This window comes from Bos indicus, chromosome 23, assembly GCF_029378745.1.
Source record: "Bos indicus isolate NIAB-ARS_2022 breed Sahiwal x Tharparkar chromosome 23, NIAB-ARS_B.indTharparkar_mat_pri_1.0, whole genome shotgun sequence".
NCBI lineage: Eukaryota > Metazoa > Chordata > Mammalia > Artiodactyla > Bovidae > Bos > Bos indicus.
The window spans coordinates 14255385-14273338 of NC_091782.1; the positions used below are offsets into that span (position 1 = coordinate 14255385).

The 17954-nt window shown below is 38.9% G+C and overlaps 1 protein-coding gene across 4 annotated transcripts in view; it reads left to right on the plus strand.

Annotated features, from left to right (window-relative positions):
- DNAH8 (dynein axonemal heavy chain 8) overlaps positions 1 to 17954 on the plus strand; it is a 320679-nt gene that overhangs the window by 195452 nt on the left and 107273 nt on the right. For 3 of the 4 annotated variants that reach the window (XM_070777905.1, XM_070777908.1, XM_070777909.1), the window contains 8 exons: positions 1847 to 1950; positions 2974 to 3150; positions 4896 to 5063; positions 6156 to 6371; positions 10126 to 10263; positions 11870 to 11997; positions 12755 to 12926; positions 14556 to 14711. In XM_070777905.1, coding sequence (XP_070634006.1) covers positions 1847 to 1950; positions 2974 to 3150; positions 4896 to 5063; positions 6156 to 6371; positions 10126 to 10263; positions 11870 to 11997; positions 12755 to 12926; positions 14556 to 14711 — 1259 coding nt within the window. The remainder of the gene's footprint in view (positions 1 to 1846; positions 1951 to 2973; positions 3151 to 4895; positions 5064 to 6155; positions 6372 to 10125; positions 10264 to 11869; positions 11998 to 12754; positions 12927 to 14555; positions 14712 to 17954) is intronic. The other variant, XM_070777907.1, reaches the window with a different exon arrangement.

A 17954-nucleotide genomic window follows, 5' to 3' on the forward strand; every position in this document is an offset into this window, starting at 1 on the left:
GTTTGATGGACATTGTTGTTTGAAAATGAAATACTTATTTTTCATATTGAAATATTGATTTATAATCAATATTGAAATATTGCTGATAGTAGATTATTTTGAGGGGTTATCTTTATGGGTCTTTTGACCTGTCAAGAAAGTCTGGGCAGAAAAAATGTAAACAGAGGTGGCCTGTTTTTCTTCTGGAACCATTTCTTCCAGCGCTTTCAGCTTTAGGTCCATCCTGTTGGGTAGTGAGTCACCGTGGTTGTTGAGCTGCTGCTTACAGATGGGGAAAAGCCAGCTCCTGGGTACTGACCACAGTTTCAATTTATGGTTTCATTGCCATTTCCCTCAATTTGTGTAAACTTTGCCGTGTTACTGCTTCTCAGATTTCTAACAAAGGAAAAAACAAAACAGAAACAAAAGCAAAAAAATGAAAACAAAAAGAGACTTTACGTGAGCAGTGGTTTTCTAAGTGTCCAGTATATGTAGTGTAAGTAGGAAAAGTGTAAGTGGGAACAGATTTTATGTCCAGAAAGCATTTGGCCCAGATAATCCTGAAATGCCTTAGTTCTGTATTTTCACTTCTGCACAGAACGTGGTCACAAAGCATAAAGGCCTGTGAAGCTACAGTGATGATCGGTGCCCTGTGAGAGAAACGTCCTTCTGTTGGCTTTCTCGTGGCTTTCCGCAGCTTTTTTATATGATGCTCTAGAATCGGTGGTGTGCTGAAGCTACCTGCACTGGCTCATGAGAACTGATGGTTAAATTAGGAATGTGATGATCTGGTTGATAACCACAGCCTTCATTAAAAATTAATAAACTTACAATTAAATTAATTATGTTAATGAGGGCAATCAATACTCAAAACTCATTACTTCTTAGTTATTTTTACTTTATTATTATTAATGTTCTTGGGGAACATTATTATTTCTATTCTATCTATGTGGCAGAAATATTATATAATGGTGTGTTGCTGAGAACCAGGCAAGGTGGGATTATCTACACGGCGGACACTGGAACCATCCAAATGAATGCCCTCACTCCAGACCCAGAATCTAAATGTTTACCAACACACCTCTATCTAGCGACTAGTGAGATTTTCAGTTAACCAGTTATTTTTGTCTAGAGCACTGAGAGTCTCAGAAACAGTTGCAGAAGTTTTAGCAGTTATTTTCACTGTTACAGGAGAGAACCACAAAAAATGTTAATATGTTATGTCTCATTTGCCGTCTCAGTTGCAGTGTGATTCAAAGGCAAAAAATGATAGTTACAAACTGTTTGCAAAGCCAAGGAGAGCATACATTTGTCAAATAAGTTTCCTGGCTAAATTCATTTTACTTGTTATAGCAATATGACTTTCCCTTAAATGTAACTAGATGATATTCTTCATTCAGACCTATTTTCTTCATTTCCTGCTGAACCGAAACTGTTAGAAATATGGTCAGTATTATTGCTTCTAAAATATGTGTATTTTAAGACATCTTGTCCATAATTATTTTGTGTTTGTTATAGTGTACATTATGGTGCCTTAGGGCTTCCCAGATGGCCCTAATGGCATCCCAGGTGGTAAAGGACTTGCCTGCCAGTGCGAGAGACATAAGAGATATGGGTTCAATCCCTGGGTCAGGAAGATCCCCTGGAGGAAGGCACGGCAACCCACTCCAGTATTCTTGCCTGGAAAATCCCATGAACAGAGAAACCTGGTGGGCTACAGTCCATGGGGTTGCAAAGAGCTGGACATGACTGATGAGACAGCATGCACGCAGCACATGGTTCTTTATAAGTAGTAAATATTGAATAAGTATTTGATGAGGGGATAATCATATATTCAGTGAAAGTGTCTATGTGTGTGTTTGTAAAGGTCTTGACAAGCTGATGGAGGCAAGTGAATCTGTGGCAAAACTCTCTCAGGATCTTGCAGTAAAGGAGAAGGAGTTGGCAGTGGCTTCCGTAAAAGCAGATGAAGTGAGTTGGCATTTACACTGTGAAGCATATCTTCCCACATTTAAAAAAAAGCATTGTTTAAAATGTTATTAAAAAGTAAACAGAATATAAACCCACAGGTTATTTCCAGTAAAATACAGCCCACATGGGGTCACAAAAGAGTCGGATACGACTTAGCAACTAAACAACAATAGCAACATTTACAAAGACCGTTAGATATTTTTGTTTAATTTATACCAAAACATACCTAAACTATTATATCCTCTACTTGGTCTAAGACTGTTTTTTCTTCTCTGGTTCTCTCTTGTTTTCTGTCATCTGTATAGGAAATTTCTGCTTGACAATAAATTATATTAGATCTTCTCTTTAAGGTCTCTGCAGACTCTAGGTTTCTGGGGTAGCCCAAGTTTGATCTGAAGTTTGTTTTAAGGAAGGAAAAGAATAAAAAGAAGAGTTGATTGAGTCTTTTTAAAAAGATGCTCCTCCCAAGGTGATAGGGATATATATGTGTTACTTCTCTACCTACTGCTTCTCCCCCAGGCTCAGGCTGCTTTCACCTTGCACTCACAGAGTCAGTTAAGAATAGATGCTTAAGTCTCTACCTTTAGCCAGTTATTGAAATATTAGAGCATAGGAGAGGCACTTAGCATATGACATAAGGTAGACCCTTAGCATCCTGATATATGGTAGGCAGTCAACAAACATTAGCTATTTTTTTTGTTATTACATGAGGCTTCATATGGTTTCTGACCTTATTCCATGGCACTGACTTTGAATAGTTTTAATTTTCTAGAAATAACATAGAGTATAAATATCATTTTTCTGAAAGTTTAAAATATTTATTAATACAGTTCATGACCGAGAGAAGCTTAGGAAACAAAGATTACAAAGCTACTCAGAGGAGTTACTTTAATACATCTTAAAATATAGACAGCTTAAATGGGGGATGAATTTTCTCTCATTCTTATTTTATATTATATACTCAAATCTGTAAATTATGCTGAAAAGATTTCTATTGATCCTCATGTTTTCTTTCTTTAACAGGTATTAGCAGAAGTCACAGTAAGTGCTCAGGCTTCAGCCAAAGTGAAAAATGAAGTGCAGGAAGTAAAAGACAAAGCCCAAAAAATAGTGGATGAAATCGATAGTGAAAAAGTAATAGCTGAGACCAAGCTCGAGGCAGCTAGACCTGCACTGGAAGAAGCAGAAGCAGCCCTGAATGTGAGCAGTGCATTGTTATCCCTCCCAACACAGGTCCTAGCTGGCACCACGTGTCATTACATAAAATTTAGTTATGGGATTTCTAATCAGAAAACTGAATTGAATTCTTAATGTGATTGTGATCTCTGAGTCTTGAAGCAAATATTTCTGCTGATTACATTTCCTAAGTTTATTTTTTTAAGTCTTTACTTCCCATAACTTACTTTCATCCCACAAAGCATCTTTCCATGAGAACTGAGGAATAATGCTTAGTGTGATTATTGGCTTAAACTGTATCCTAAGGGATTCAGATTATACAGACAGCCTTCTCAGTTCCTTCAGCATCCTGACTAGGTTATGTCATGCACTCTTTAACATTTTTTAAAAATCCTCTTACGGTTCCCATTTCTCTAATTTAAAGTCCCAAGATGGGTATCCAGGACTGTGAAGCAAGAAGGGACAGCTTCAGAGGCAAGCAGATCTCCATTTGCCTCTCATGACCATACGGTAGATAGTCTCAAGTAAAGTTTACTTAACTCTCTTGGATCTCTGTCAAGATTCTAATTCTTTCTTGATCTTTGAAGAATCAATGTATGCATTAAAAAGTAATGAATAGTTCACTGGGTACATGGAAGGAACTCAATAAGTATTCGTGCTACTGCTGTGATACCTGGCTCCTGTCTGCCCCTTCAATTTTACCTTATTTTGTCCCTACACACAGCATGATCCAGCCATACAGAAACACCTAAATGCTTCTGCAGTAATTATGGTCTGTTACTTTTAAATGGGTCTCTATCTGCCAGGAACACTTTCTACTTTTCCTAACTTTCATGACTAGTAAGAGTCAGTCTGCAGGACCAAGCTCAGATTTCACCCCTTCCAGGAAGTCCTGAACCTCCTTTGTTTTCCTGTCACTCCTAGACTTCTGTCGTGTCAGATAATCATAGGGTAATTGTGTTTCTCTCTCTTTGAAAGATTCTGAGGACAGGGATATTTTGGTTTTGCTCTTATTTTATATGGGAGAATGTCTGTGATTGTTAAATGCATTAATAGATTTAGGATCATCATTTAATAAAATTGTAACAATGACCTGGACACACTTTCCACCCTCCCTTCTTTTGTGGGTCCTATGATAACACATGAGAGAGTGATCACTGAGTCAAATGGGTCTTAGGAGTTTTTATGGATCATATGATGTCCCAGTCCTTCTTGACTTGAATGTCAGGAGATGTCCTATTTCTAACTCAGCTCACAGATAGAAACTTCCAAAAATATTTTTATGAGTCATATGGTACAATAACTTTACTTGTCTCCTTCGAATTCTCTCCCTTCCATAGACAGGGCAACCTTCAAAATGAAAACTGAAGGTGAGGTTTCTGATATTCAGGGCCTTGCCCCTTTTTTAATACTCATATGTAATATAGACTCTATGCTTTGAAGATGAAATTATCTAAATGGTAAACATTAATGACAGTTGTTGCTAATGGAGGTCTGGGGTGATGGCCAATGAATGGTAGTGATATTCTAAACCAATTCTTTGATAACTTTTGGGGGAAATGCAAACAAAGAAACAGAAATCCTAACTTAACCATGAAAGATCCATTATGTAAGAATCTTGGAATGCAGACCCTTGATGTAAATGTCAGGAATTGGGAAGAAAATATGTTTTAAAATTTTCCATTTTAAGTTTTTAAAAGTATGAGAGTTCCATATGACTAGGAATACTACTCAGCAAAAAATATTCTGATCCCTAACCCCAAATACAGACTATCAAGCCAAATGATATTGCCACAGTCAGGAAACTTGCAAAGCCCCCTCATCTTATTATGAGAATCATGGACTGTGTTCTGTTACTATTTCAAAAGAAAATTGACCCTGTCACTATGGATCCAGAAAAACCTTGCTGCAAGCCATCATGGGGCGAGTCATTAAAAGTAAGTAAAATCTATCTCTATAAGTCCTTTGAGGTGTATTAGGTGTCTGCATCCCAGGACACTCAATACAGACCAGACACAATGGCAGACAAATAATTGATCATTGTATACTGAAGAATTTATCTTAAATTGCATCTCTCAAAATGTAATGCCTCTTTAAAATGTAAGATTTTAAAGCTGAATGCCCTCTTTTTATAAAAATCTGTCCAGAACCCATACCTAGTATTGGCACAGTCTTTTTTTTTTTTAAAGGGGAAATTTTATTGTAAATTATACCTAAATAAAGATGTTGAAAAAGAAGCCATGGTACAAAAGTAAATATACTCTTACCATTCAATTCAGCAATCATGCTCCTCAGTATTTACCCAAATGAGCTGAAAACTTATACCCACACAAAAGCCTGCTCACAGGGGTTTTTATAGCAGCTTTATTCATAATTTCCAAAACATGGATGCAACCAAGATGCCTTTCAGTATGTGAGTAGTTAAATAAACAGTGGTACATCTGGACCATAGAATATTATTGTCCCCCCGCACACACACAAAAATAATACATGTATAAAATAGATAACTAGTGAGAACCTATTGTATGGCACAGGGAACTCTATTCAGTGATCTGTGATAACCTAAATGGGAAGAAATCCAAGGAAGAGGGTGTTGTGTATGTGTGGCTGATTCAGTTTGCTTACAGCAGAAACTAACACAACATTGTAAAGCAACTATAGTACAATTTAAAAACAATATATAATATGCACTTAAATGCATATTACTCAGTGAAGGAAGTATTGGCACAATGTTGATGTCAACCCAACTCCGTCTATAAAAAGGGGCTTGTGTGGTTGGTGGCATTTAGACGCACTCACTAGGTGGGAAACTTACGTTGTTTTTCTTCTTTGCTCTTCTCCATGGAAACAGGAAGACAGCTTGCAATTTACGGCTTTAGGTTGACTACTGCCATAGTCTTGATTTGTATGTTTAGAGCAAATCAATTATTACTTCTTTGAAAAAAATTCAATTTAGAAGTACATGCTAACTTAGAAAGAAAAGTACATATTTTTTCCCAGAGCTTACAGGCTGTAATACTATTTTTCAGTTGATGAGTGCAACAGGATTCCTGTGGAGTCTTCAGCAGTTCCCCAAGGACACAATAAATGAAGAGATTGTTGAGTTACTACAGCCATATTTTAACATGGATGATTACACTTTTGAAAGTGCCAAAAAGGTCTGTGGGAATGTGGCTGGTCTGCTGTCTTGGACACTTGCTATGGCAACATTTTATGGTGTCAACAGAGAAGTGTTGCCTCTGAAGGTAAAAATTTCCCTCCTTCTCCCAGCAAATCAGTGTTTAATAAAATCAGTCATCAGTATCACTGCCGTTAAAAAGCAAAGCATAATTTAGACTAATAAAGGTAGGTTTCTCCATTACCAGATTTTTCTTTTTCTCTGTATGCCCGGTCACAGTTTCTCATTCTTTTTATAACTGTTGCATGCTTCTTGGCATCACAGACAAGAAAAAAACCAACTTGTTGACTTACACAAGGCATGAGTTTATTGGGAATAATAATTGGGGCTTCCCTGGTAGCTCAGCTGGTAGGGGATCCACCTGCAATTCAGGAGACCCCAGTTCTATTCCTGGGTCGGGAAGATCTGCTGAGAAGGGAAAGGCTACCCACTCCAGTATTCTGGCCTAGAGAATTCCATGGACTACAGTCTATGGGGTTGCAAAGAGTCGAACATGACTGAGCTATCATGAAAGAAAATTGGCCATATCTTTAAGTTTGGTGATTAGGTTTGGAGATTGAATTTGATTACTATATTCCAAACAAAATTTATGAAAATTAAGATCAACACCTAGAAATGTTTTAAATTTCAAAGACAGGAAGAAAAGCTTATAGGCACTTAAGAAACAAAATGTAAAAGATGGCTCACAAAAGAAGAGAAATCAGGACGTCACAGTCTTGCCGCAACCCTAAATACTAGAAAGTAACAGCAAAACATATGCAGGGGAAATTACTGGCCTCTAAGAATTCAGTGACTAACCAAACTGCCCTCGGTGTGAGCAGGTGAGTGATAGTCGCTCAGTCGTGTCCGACTCTTTGTGGCCCCGTGTACTGCAGCCCGCCAGGCTCCTCTGTCCGTGGAATTCTCCAGGCAAGAGTACTGGAGTGGGTTGCCATTTCCTTATCCTCAATATATGAGGGAACAAAAAGACATTCTTTTTTTTTTTTATGTGGACCATTTTTATAGTCTTTATTGAATTTGTTACAGAATGGTTTCTGTTTTCTGTCTTGGTTTTTCAGCCCCAAGCCATGTAGAATTCTTGCTCCCTGACCTGGGATCAAACCCACGCCCCCTGCATTGGAAGTCAAAGTCTTAACTACTAGGCCACCAGGGAAGTCCCCAAAAGATATTCTTAGGGATGCAATTTAAGTGTTAAGGGATAAACACATTCTATCTCACTCTCTCTCACACATATACCATCTATACTGGGCCAGATTGTCCTTTATGTCTGAGAGAACAAAAATACATTTTCAGGAGTTTGAAAGATTAACAAAATATACCAGCCAGACACATAATATCCTCCACTTCCCGGCCCCAGCCCATCCCATAAAACTAGAAGAGTTGGAAGTGGTTGCTCTGTGGAATTGAAAGTGGTGAGCAAGTGGGCAGGGGGTTAGTGTTTTCATAATAAGCCTTATACAAATGGCTGACTATTTAAATTGTGCACAGAGGTAACTTGAAGAAAAATAGAAAAAAAATTAAAAATAGGAAAGTTTTAACAAGAGAAATGATGAACAAATATAGCAAATACACTCAAACCAACAGATACCAAGAAAGAAATATTACTGTAAATGTAGAATTCAAGGAAAAAAAAGCACTTATAAGAGCAGTTATTTTTATGGGTAAAAATTATGATTCACAGTGAGAATTAATTGTAATAATGCTTTATGAAATAAAAATAACATCAAATTACATAAGACAAAATCCATCAATATTTTATGTGGAGTTTTTTTTTAAATTCCTATAATTTGAGACTATGGCATATACTATCAATCCATGACAGGTCTGGTAGGCAGAAGGCCAACTTTAGAAGGGACCATACTTGGCTTAATGCTCTGCTATCACCCTCTTAAAGTCCTTAATAATTTTTAAACAAGGAGCTCTACAGTTTTGTTTCACGCTTTTATGTAGCCAGTCCTGAGTAGGCATAAATTAGTAATTATATAGAGATTTTATAATATGTTATTTTTAAGCTTGAATAGCTACATTGGACTGTCTTCAATATGAACGAAGTATATGAAATTATTTCTAGTGTCCAAGAAATATTTACAAAAATTGATGATATTCAGTCCCAAAAGAAAACTTTGATTCAATCCCCAAAAGCAAAAATTGCTGAAACCTCCTTCTCTGACTATAAGCAATAAAATTAGAACACTTTAAAAAAAAGCGAGTCAATTCTGTTTAGAAAATGATGACAAAAATCTAGTTATGAAAGGTTTTAAAATTTATTTATTTTTTATTGAAGGATAATTGCTTTACAGATTTTTGTTGTTTTCTGTCAAACTTTGTGAGGTGGCCAAAATGCTATCTTCTTAACCCTTAAGTGAACCAAAGAACTAAACAATAGGATATATATATATAAGTGTTCACAAACACACACACACAGAGGTTAGTAAAAGTAGAAAGAGTTAATAAAAATAATGTTAAAAATCAGAAAAAAGTAGCAAAATTAAAGAATTCGTGCTTTGCAATATACACATACATATAAGAGTCAACTCACTGGAAAAGATCCTGATGCTGGGAAAGATTCAAGGCCGGAGGAGAAGGGGACGACAGAGGACGAAATGGTTGGATGGCATTACTGACTCAATGGACATGAGTTTGAGCAAGCTCTGGGAGATAGTGAAGGGTAGGGAAACCTGGCGTGCTGCAGTCCTCAGGGTTGTAAAGAGTCAGACATGAGTTAGCGACTGAACAACAGCTATTATATATGATATGTATGAAAAACTAATCAGGGACTTCTCTGGCAGTCCAGTAGTTAAGAATCTGCCTTCCAATGCAGGGGATGTGCATTCCACCCCTCGTCAGCAACTAAGATCCCACTTGCTGCGCGGCACCTAAGCCCACGTGCCACAACTAAGACCCAATGCTACCAAATAAGTAAATAAATAAATACAAAAAGTAATCAGCAAGAAAATACACAAAAATAAATGCCTATAATACGTAAACCCATATAATTACAGATTGTAGATTTAAATAGAGGCAAATTTTATAGTTATTTGTAAATACAGTAGAAAATCTAAGTGAAATGAAAATTTCCCGAGAAAAAGAGCTAATTTCAAAACCACAAATATTGAGAAAGAAAATGAGAAAGTTATCAAGGAACTTCTACCCCAGAAAGCTCTAGAGCTATATTACTTTACTGATTAATTACTTGAAATTTATAAGAAACAAGTAATTATCATGCTGTAGGACTGAGAGAAAGATGAAAAGCTACTGTTTTTCATTACAGCCATTTCAGTTCAAAAATTCTTACCCCAAAAACAATACTAAACGTTTGCATACTTAGTAGTATTTCAGTTCAGTTCTTATAACAGTTTAAAATGAGGGTGGCGGGGAAGAAATGTATATAAGTACACAGAAGTTAAGGAAATTACAATATATCCAAATTGTGGGACATCACACAGCCATGTAACTAATGTTCATAAAGAAAGTGTTTAATGATGTAAGGAAATGATTATACTACTCTAAGTGAAAAAAAATGCCAAAATGGTAGTTGTCCATTTGTTAACACAATACTCATAAACTCTTTTCTGTGTAAAATCATGAGTGATTATTTTTCTCCTTCCCATACATTTCTGTGTTTTCCATATTGAACATTAATAATTAAAAGGAACTTCAATGATATTTATCTGCTTCCCCAGCTGAAGACAATGAAATAAACAACTTCCAAATAGGCCAAAAATGATGTCGTAACTTGTGTTATTATTTACCAATTACAAGCATGAAAGTTTCATAGCATTAATACACCTCTACACCGATCACCTCTTCTTCCTTTTAAGGCTAACCTGGCCAAGCAGGAGGGCCGCTTAGCAGTTGCCAATGCTGAACTGGGCAAGGCCCAGGCACTGCTGGATGAGAAACAAGCTGAGCTGGATAAAGTGCAAGCCAAATTTGATGCAGCAATGAATGAAAAAATGGTGAGATCAAATATACAGAAATTACTAATATGACACACTGAAATGCTACCCAAGTATGTGTCGTATTTAGGGATCAGGCATATGTTTACAACGAAAAAATACTGACCTGAGTGCCCTTTCTCACTGGCCATGTCTACTTTTTTTGGACCTTCAACACTCTACATTCTTTTTTCTGTTTTTAATAACTGTTTGCTGTGATGTGATACACAGGAGTACTGACTTTGGAGTCAGGGTTTGAGATCTATATCAGACACTTATGAATTGTGCAGTGAAAGTGAGTGACTTACTAACTTTACTGTCAAATGGGGATCCTAACGTGACCTCATGGTATAGGTTGTAGCAGTGTTGATCTGGTAAACGTTCAACAATCAGCTTGACTCTTTTTCTGGTGGCGGAGTCTGGAGAAGAGGAGCAGAAATGGCACCTCGCAAAGGAAAAGAAAAGAAGGAAGAACAGGTCATCAGCTTTGGCCCGCAAGTGGCTGAAGGAGAAAACGTATTTGGTGTGTGCCACATCTTTGCATCCCTCAACAACACTTTTATCCATGACACTGATCTTTCTGGCAAGGAAACCATCTGCCATGTAACTGGTGGGATGAAGGTGAAGGCTGACCGAGATGAGTCCTCTCCATATGCTGCCATGTTGGCTGCCCAGGATGTAGCCCATAGATGCAAGGAGCTGGGCATCATTGCCCTCCACATCAAACTCAGGGCCACAGGAAGAAATAGGACCAAGACTCCTGGACCAGGGGCCCAGTCAGCGCTTAGAGCCCTCACCCACTCAGGGATCAAAAGTGGGTGGATTGAGGATGTCACCCCATCCTCTCCGACAGCACCTGCAGGAAAGGATCAGCTTGTGGGGATGTGGGCCAAGGGGAGAAGAAAGCCTTGATTTGCAGTGTTTGCTTATTTCTGTGGTCTAGGTACCTCCTCCACTGTCGGTTCTAAGCTATCTATGAGGCAGTTGAGAGAGAAGATGAGCGTGCCATTATATCCTATTGCCACCATGCAGAGGCGGTGAACTTCACCTAGGAGTATAGTAATACAAATATACAGTCGACAATTAGGAGTTGATGAATTTTGATGATTCATTACCTCTAATATAATGGGCTTAATTGTAAGTTTATATAATTTAGTTTTTCATAGTGGCTGTGTTTAATGCCAGCTCACAGATTTTCTGAAAAATGTTAACAGTTGACTTCTTTGACCTGATACAAGCTGGCTGCAGCCTACTACTGTTGTGTAGATTTTTTCTGAAGGAAAAAAAAATCCTTATAAACTGCAAAGAACTCAGAGTCATTATTAAATCCAGGACTTTAAAAGGTATATTTATTGTTTTGAAAATATTTAATAGAAATCCTATTTAAGCTATGTAATTTGGATTCTCCCTTTCAAAATGGCTCCTTTTGAAATTTTGTAAGGTGAAATAACTGTATTATGAATGAATTATAAAAATTTAATATGTAAAATTTTACTGACTGTATTTTTAGATTATATTTATTTTGCACATTGAGAAATTCCTCCAGGTATTTTTACATGTCATATAATGGATGTTTGATTAAGCAGTTCAAAAAGTTCTCTGAGACAGTCTCCTTTTATGAATGTAGGATTTGCTTAATGATGCTGACATGTGCCGGAAAAAGATGCAGGCAGCTTCCACCCTCATTGATGGACTGAGTGGAGAAAAAGTCCGATGGACTCAGCAAAGCAAAGAGTTCAGAGCTCAGATTAATAGGTATCAACTTTGGTCTTTGTTATAATTGCTCTCCTTAGTCATCAGCCCAAAGGCCACCTCTTGTGACATGGGGAGATAAAGTCGGATTCCCTGAGGTGCTTTTCTCCTCCGTTTCCATGTCCGCATGCCGGGATCCCACCATCTAAGACAGTGCTTAGAGCTTGAGTCCCACACTCTAAAACGGAGAGAAGAAAACTTGGTGAAACATTTTTTAACTCACTATTTGTGTGGGGGTGCTTCTGATACCATCTGAATTTGCCAGAACAATCTAGATACTGGTTCCAGTTCTACACCTTTCACCTCAAGGGTTTTGAAAGTGTAGACTGAGAATTTGTTCCAATGGAAGGGCATCTTGGGCTGGTGTCTTCTGAAAACTGAAAGAGAGGGAATGAGAGGGGAGTAAGAGAATGGCAAAAGGAAAAAGAAAGAGGATGACAAAGAAATAGTGGTTTAATCAAGGCTGAATATGAACAGGACTAGGACTTGCTTCTTCCTCATCTGGAAGTCAAGCTTCAGGACTCTAGGCTTCAGGAAGGAGCCTCTTTCTTGCTCCTGGACTTACCCGAAATGTGGCCACTCCCACCCCGTTTGGAGCCTTTAGGCTGGCTCCTTTACCCGCTCCATGTCTTGTTGCCAAGTGTTAAGCAGGGAGCAGAGAAGAACTTCACCTAGTAACGAAACTGCCCGATGGCCTTTCAGATTCCTTACTGGGAGAGCTTAAAACGTGTTGGTGATTCACTTTATTGTTTCTTAACAGGCTTGTAGGGGATATTCTGCTGTGCACTGGATTCCTGTCCTACCTTGGTCCTTTCAATCAGATATTTAGGAACTATTTGCTGAAAGAGCAATGGGAGATAGAGTTGAAAGCACGGAAGATTCCTTTCACTGAAAACCTGAATCTTATTTCAATGTTGGTAGATCCTCCAACAGTAAGTGTTACTTTCCTCATATCATTAGTTGAATTTCATTTTATTCACGAGAAATCAAGGTATGCCTGACTTATTCTTTTTGCATTTAATTGGAAAGATCATTTTCAAAATGCTGAAGCATGACAAATTTTTTTTTCTTTGTGGTACAAAAGTTCTTTTGCATTTTAAGAAATCTTGCTTTCAAATTGGTCTTTCAGTCAGGTCCGACTCTTTGTGACCCCATGGACTGTGGCCCATCAGTTTCCTCTGTCCATGGGATTCTCCAGGCAAGAATACTGGAGGGGGGTTGCCATTTCCGTCTCCAGGGGATCTTTCCAACCCAGGTATCAAACCCACGTCTTCAATTGCACTGCTTTGAGTGAAAAGATAATTTTTGAGCTACAGGCTTGCTAATATTGAGCTCTTCATATAACCCTCCATTATTTACACCACTCTTATTGAATCTCATTCTTTTACAAACATTCTAGGAAGATGTAGGCATTAGCTAGGCTGTAAGTATTGGTATTATTAACTTTCTTTTGATTATTAACCATCTTTTTATAATGTCTAACAGTGTAATACAATAGCACATTCTGGCATCGCTGAGTGATAGCATGCACTGCTAGACTAAACTTTCTTGGTAGGAATTTGATGCCATTGTTAATTTTCAGTATATCTTACAGACCTCTTGCAGTGTTAAATGCTGTCCAGGCAATTTGTATTCATGAGCTGATTTTTGATTTGTAAATATGTTCCCCAGTTGTAGTTTCCCAGGGGAAGCCAAGCTATTAATTTCAAGTTATCTCTATTTAAAAGTCAAAAAATTATCTTTTCCAATTCAAACAGTGTTCAGCTGGTCCCCACAGGTACTAGATAATGTATTGGAAACACACTGATTATGGCCTTCAGAGGAGCTAAGATAATTTGACGAAGGTGGAGGCTTCTCTGCATCTTGGGTGATTTCATTGACCATGTGGGGTCAGGCTTCCCAGGAGGCACAGTGGTAAAGAGGCCACCTGCCAATGCAGAAGTTGTAAGTTCTGTCCCTGGGTCAGGAATATCCCCTGGAGTAGGAAGTGGCAACCAATTCCAGTATGTTTGCATGGAAAATCCCATGGACAGAGGAGCCTGGCAGGCTACAGTTCATGGGGTCACAAAGAGTTGGACATGACGGAGTGACTGAGCACAGCGCCTTCTTGATTTTGAAAGGAATATTTAGAAAACTGTCATTGATGAGTTCCTGCCAATGTGATATTTCTTGTCCCCTAATTTCTCTGCCTCCAGCTGTGCAGTGCCCCTTCCCCCATGTGAGCAGAACAAGAGGGCAGGAAGGGGAAATTTCAGAGGCAGAACCCTTAGGGCTTGCCTACTCTGACTTCTCAGAATATTCATTGTCTCTGCTAACTCCAGCCCATCTAGATCCCACCCAGTCTCGGGTTTCCTACTAGGGAAAGGATTTATTAGACGATAAATTTGTTTAACTTAGTGTTATTTGGTTCACATTTGTAACTTTGAGTTTTTTTATGTGAATGTTGCATAATCCTAATCTAAAAAAAAAAAGTCTAAATTTTAAATTATTTGTGGCATTAATTACTAACAAACGCCTTCTCGTCTTCCTTTGTGTGGCCACATCCATTTCCTATTATGCAGATTGGTGAGTGGGGGCTGCAAGGCTTACCAGGAGATGACCTCTCAATTCAGAATGGCATCATTGTGACAAAGGCCACCAGATACCCACTCCTCATAGACCCACAAACTCAAGGCAAAACGTGGATTAAATCAAAGGAAAAAGAAAACGACTTGCAGGTATGGACCATTTGGTGGGTGGGAAAGAAATCTAGAAATCAAGACGTTTTCCCACAATTTCAGTTGATTCTGTCATTAAATTGTCATCTCTATGATAGTTTTTGCTAATTCACACCTTTGAGTTTTGTGACAGTGATTTGGGGCAAAGGCTCCGATATTTGCTTTTTAAACATATTTATTTATTTATTTAACTGCCCTGTATTAGTTGTGGCACAAGAGATCTTTTTAGTTGCAGTATATGAACTCTTGGTTGTATCATGTGAGATCTAGTTCCCTGAACAGGAATCGAACCCAGGCCTCCTGCCTTGGGAGCGGGGAGTCTTGGCCACTGGACCACCAGGGAAGTCCTGGTCCTGGTCATTTTCTCTCTTTTGTGATCTCTCTTGACCTCACTTTCCTTCTCTCTGTCCATTTCCCTGGCTGTACTGCTTTTGCTCATGTTGGATGAGGCTTTTATTCTGGGCCCTGAGATTGTGCTTACAGGAAAATGGCAAGCACAGGACTTGTGATTCCTCAGATGAAAGCCACTTGCTCCAGCCTAACTCAGGTGCTTGCTCACACTCTGGAGTTCAGCATTGCCGTTAGTCTACCAAGGTGTTAATCTTAAGGCAGACGTAGACACGGGCAGGATTTCAACATTCCTGGCTCCTTTGAGGATCCTGTGACATTGATACTTCAATTCTGTGTTACAATATGGATTATTCACTGTTTCCTCGACACTGTTCCGAGTTCCAAGCCTTATGGACCCAAAGTTTTGCTTGTAGTCTGTCTATTATACTAACCAGAATGTTTCCTCCACCCAATTGCCCACTTATATCCAAGATGAAAGTCTTGAGCATTATTTGGAGTCCACATCCAAAACTACCTTTCACCAGACTTGCCTGAATCCACAGCTTCATACAGCCTGTCCTGATTCCTCACACACCTTGTATTTCTTCTGTGGACTAGAAGTATGCCTTAAATTACTGTTCTTTGCACATTTGTCTTTTTTCTTTTTTTTGACTTTTATTTTTTTTTTACTGGGCTTCCCTGGTAGCTCAACTAAAGAATCCACCTGCAAAGCAGGAGACCCCAGTTTGATTCCTGGATTGGAAAGACCCTCTGGAGAAAGGGATAAGCTACCCACTCCAGTATTTTGGGGTTTCCCTGGTGGCTCAGCTGGTAAAAAATCCACCTGCAATGCATAAGACCTGGATTCAATCCCTGGATTGAGAAGATCCCCTGGAGAAGGGAAAAACTACCCCCTCCAGTATTCTGACCTGGAGAATTCCCTGGACTGCAGTCCATGGGGTTGCAAAGAGTCGGACATGACTTTCACCTATACTATAAACTTGGGCAAATTCCCAGAGATGGTGAGGGCCAGGAAGGCCTGGCGTGCTGCAGTCCATGGGGTCACGGAGAGTTGGATATGACTGGGCAACTGAACAACAGCAACAACTCCATAAACTTCTTGTTAGATTTATGGTTTTATGCCATCTATATGTTTTCAGCATTTATTGAATTAAAGTGTGTAATCATTACAGGAAAAAAAAAAAAAACAACCCAGAAAAAATCATGTGGTCATCTTGATAAATGCAGAAAAAGTAAGTTGGTAAAATCAAAACTTCCAGCAAACTGAGATTAGGAGAAAGAGTTAGTGGCTCAGTTGTCTCCAACTTTTTGTGACCCCATGGACAGGAGCCCCCCAGGCTCCTCTGTTCATGGAATTCTCCAGGCCAGAATACTGGAGTGGGTAGCCATTCCCTTCTCCAGGGGATCTTCCCAACCCAGGGATCAAACCTGGGTCTCTTGCGTTGCAGGCAGATTCTTTATCATCTGAGCCCCAGGGAAACCCAAGATTAAGAGGGCCCTTCCTTAATCAGATAAAGAGTATTTACAAAAAACCTACAAGAAACACCACATTTAGTGGTGAAACAGTGAAAGATTTCCTTCTGAGATCAAGACTTTGCAGGCATGGGGACATTGCCTATTACTCTGGAGCACCCCCCAAGATTCTCCCACCTAATTAAGACTTCAATTTATGTTGACTTAGAAAACTCAGGAAAATCCTGGCAAAGATCATAGAGTATAAGTGGAGGGGAAGAGTTAAGGAAAGTGGGGTTGATGGGAAAGTAGCTTCTGAGGAGCTGTATACACAGAAGTGCATGAGTGGTGTGTACCAGTCTTCCTCCTCCTGAACTCAGCCCCCTGGATCCAGCTCAGCTATAACTTGTTCCTTACTCCGTTCCTCACTCCTCTTGCCTCCCCTGGCTGTTGATCTCCCTGCTCATCTTAGTCTTATTTTTTCTGATTGTGGCTTTATTTCTCCATTTAATTCATTGATAGTCTTCAGTCATGTTCTTCCTGATAAAGCCTCATCCCAAGAAGCTTCCTGAGGAAGTAAAAGAAATATATCAGACATACTTCCTTATTTTAAAAACCATCAACTGCTGGGATGTACGTAAATTGAACTGCATCTTTTTTACTCAGACAGCATAGTATTTTTCTGAATATGTGGATAGGCATATGCACAAACACACATAAATGAAAAGAAAATGAAGCAAAACCATCACTTCTGTGCTCGGTAAGGAAGGCAAAATGAAAAATGAAACATTTTATAAATGAAAAACAAAACATATTGGGCATGTCCAGGGCTGCATTCCACCTTGGCAGCTTTGCCAAGGTCATCTTCAAAGCCTTTCCAGCACCTATAGCTCTGACTTCTGAATAAAGAATGTATTTGCTTAAGTCCTCTGTGAAGAATTCACTGAGTGAAGACCTAGTTCCAGAGTATCTGTGCGGGTGATACAGGCTCTCTTGTGGCCGCCATACAGTATTCCTCCATGAGAAAAATCAAGTGAATCCAACCCGAAACTATGACTCCAAGATATTACTTCAAGTTTACAAAACTATTAAAGGTGGTTAAAAGATAATTTAATAAATCAACAATTTGAAAATTATTTCTTTAATTGCTATATTAGTCAGGGTTTTTCAGAAAAACAGAACTGAAAGGATATCCAGGTACAGATACATAGAAAGAGATTTATTATGAAGGGGTGGCTCATGGGATTATGGAGGCTGAGAAGTCCCCGATCTGCTGTCTACAGGCTGGAGCCCCAGGAAAGCTGGTGGTGTCGTTCCAGTCCAAACCCTGAAGGTCTGAGGACCATGGGAGCCAGTGGGGTCAGTCCCAGTCCCAGTCTGAAGTCCTCAGAGTCAGGAGCTGATGTCCAAGGGCAGGAGAAGATGGATGTGCTAACCTAT